Source organism: Nanorana parkeri, unplaced genomic scaffold (genome assembly GCF_000935625.1).
Source record: "Nanorana parkeri isolate BGI_ZX_2015 unplaced genomic scaffold, ASM93562v1 scaffold2903, whole genome shotgun sequence".
NCBI lineage: Eukaryota > Metazoa > Chordata > Amphibia > Anura > Dicroglossidae > Nanorana > Nanorana parkeri.
Window position 1 is genome coordinate 50,731 of NW_017309171.1, and position 1,188 is coordinate 51,918.

The 1,188-nt window shown below is 58.0% G+C and overlaps 1 protein-coding gene across 1 annotated transcript in view; it reads left to right on the forward strand.

The window, feature by feature from the left end:
- The window catches only part of RBM34 (RNA binding motif protein 34), a 19,361-nt gene that overhangs the window by 11,450 nt on the left and 6,723 nt on the right, over positions 1-1,188 (forward strand). Inside the window, exons 8-9 of the mRNA XM_018574367.1 lie at positions 244-327; positions 602-665. Coding sequence (XP_018429869.1) covers positions 244-327; positions 602-665 — 148 coding nt within the window. The remainder of the gene's footprint in view (positions 1-243; positions 328-601; positions 666-1,188) is intronic.

Sequence of the window (1,188 nt, forward strand, 5' to 3'; positions counted from 1 at the left end):
GCAGCGTTGTCACGCTAGGACAGGAAGTGTGTTACTGGCGGGATCGCTGGGTGAAAAGGAAAGGACTGGTCAGCCGCAATATGAGACATAGTTGGCTTTAGAGACTCTTAGGACTCCCCAAGGTATGTGCGGGCAGTGCTGCCATTCCGGTCCTGACGGGCTGATGTGAAGCTGTGCGGCGGCGGCGGCGTTGTCACGGTTACAGGTTCTCTTTATTGGATAAAATGTTTTCTGTCTCCGCAGACGTAAAATCCACCCGCAGAGGAAGAACATCAACGCCTACGTGCTGTTCAAGGACCAGGAAAGTGCCGAGAAAGCTCTTGTAAGGTGAGAACCTGGAGCTGGGGGGCGTTGGAGCGGATCTGGAGCTTGAGGCATTGGAGCGGCTCCGGAGCTGAAGCTGGGGGGCGTCGGAGCGGCTCTGGAGCTGAAGCTGGGGGTGTTGGAGCAGCTCTGAAGCTGGAGGGCGTCGGAGAAAAAAATGTCGCTGCTTTGGCCCCGTAGGGAGTTGCTGATCTGCATACACGGAGGAAGGGTGAGCGTTGCGGCTCCGGCTTTCTGCGGATCCGTTTCCCCATCTAACCGGCATTGTCTCTTCTAGGAACGGCACGGAGATCAGCAGCGGATTCCACATCAGGGTGGACCTTGCCTCGAAGAGCTCAGCGGTGAGTGACCTTACATGTGGTGGAGGAGGAATTCCTGTTCCATCTGATGATCCTCTGATGCACTTCCTGTCCCAGGGTGACAACGCTCACACACTGCGCTGTGCCTATGGAGGAGCAACATTGCCACCATGTGATAGAGCTAGGGGGACCCCGATACTCATACCCGATACTGGAACTTCCGGTATCGGGAAGCCCGGGGGTCAAGTCATTACCCGCCGCCTGGCTTTCTGATTGGCTGGGAAGCCGGCTCCATGCTCCCTCCTCACCAGGGACCACCAAGCTGGTTTCCTGGCTAATCGGGGTTGGGGAGGCGGGGCATGACTCTCGCACCGACTTCCTGATTGGCTGGGAAGCTGGCTCTGTGTGCTCCCTCATCACCTGGCAACCAGGTAGCATGGAGCACGCTTCCCGGCCAATCAGCAATCCGGGTGCCATGTAATGACTCGCTGCTTGGCTTCCTGATTGTTCGGGAAGCTGGCCAATCGGAAAGCCAGGGGGCGAGTTATTACCTGCCCCCCCCCCC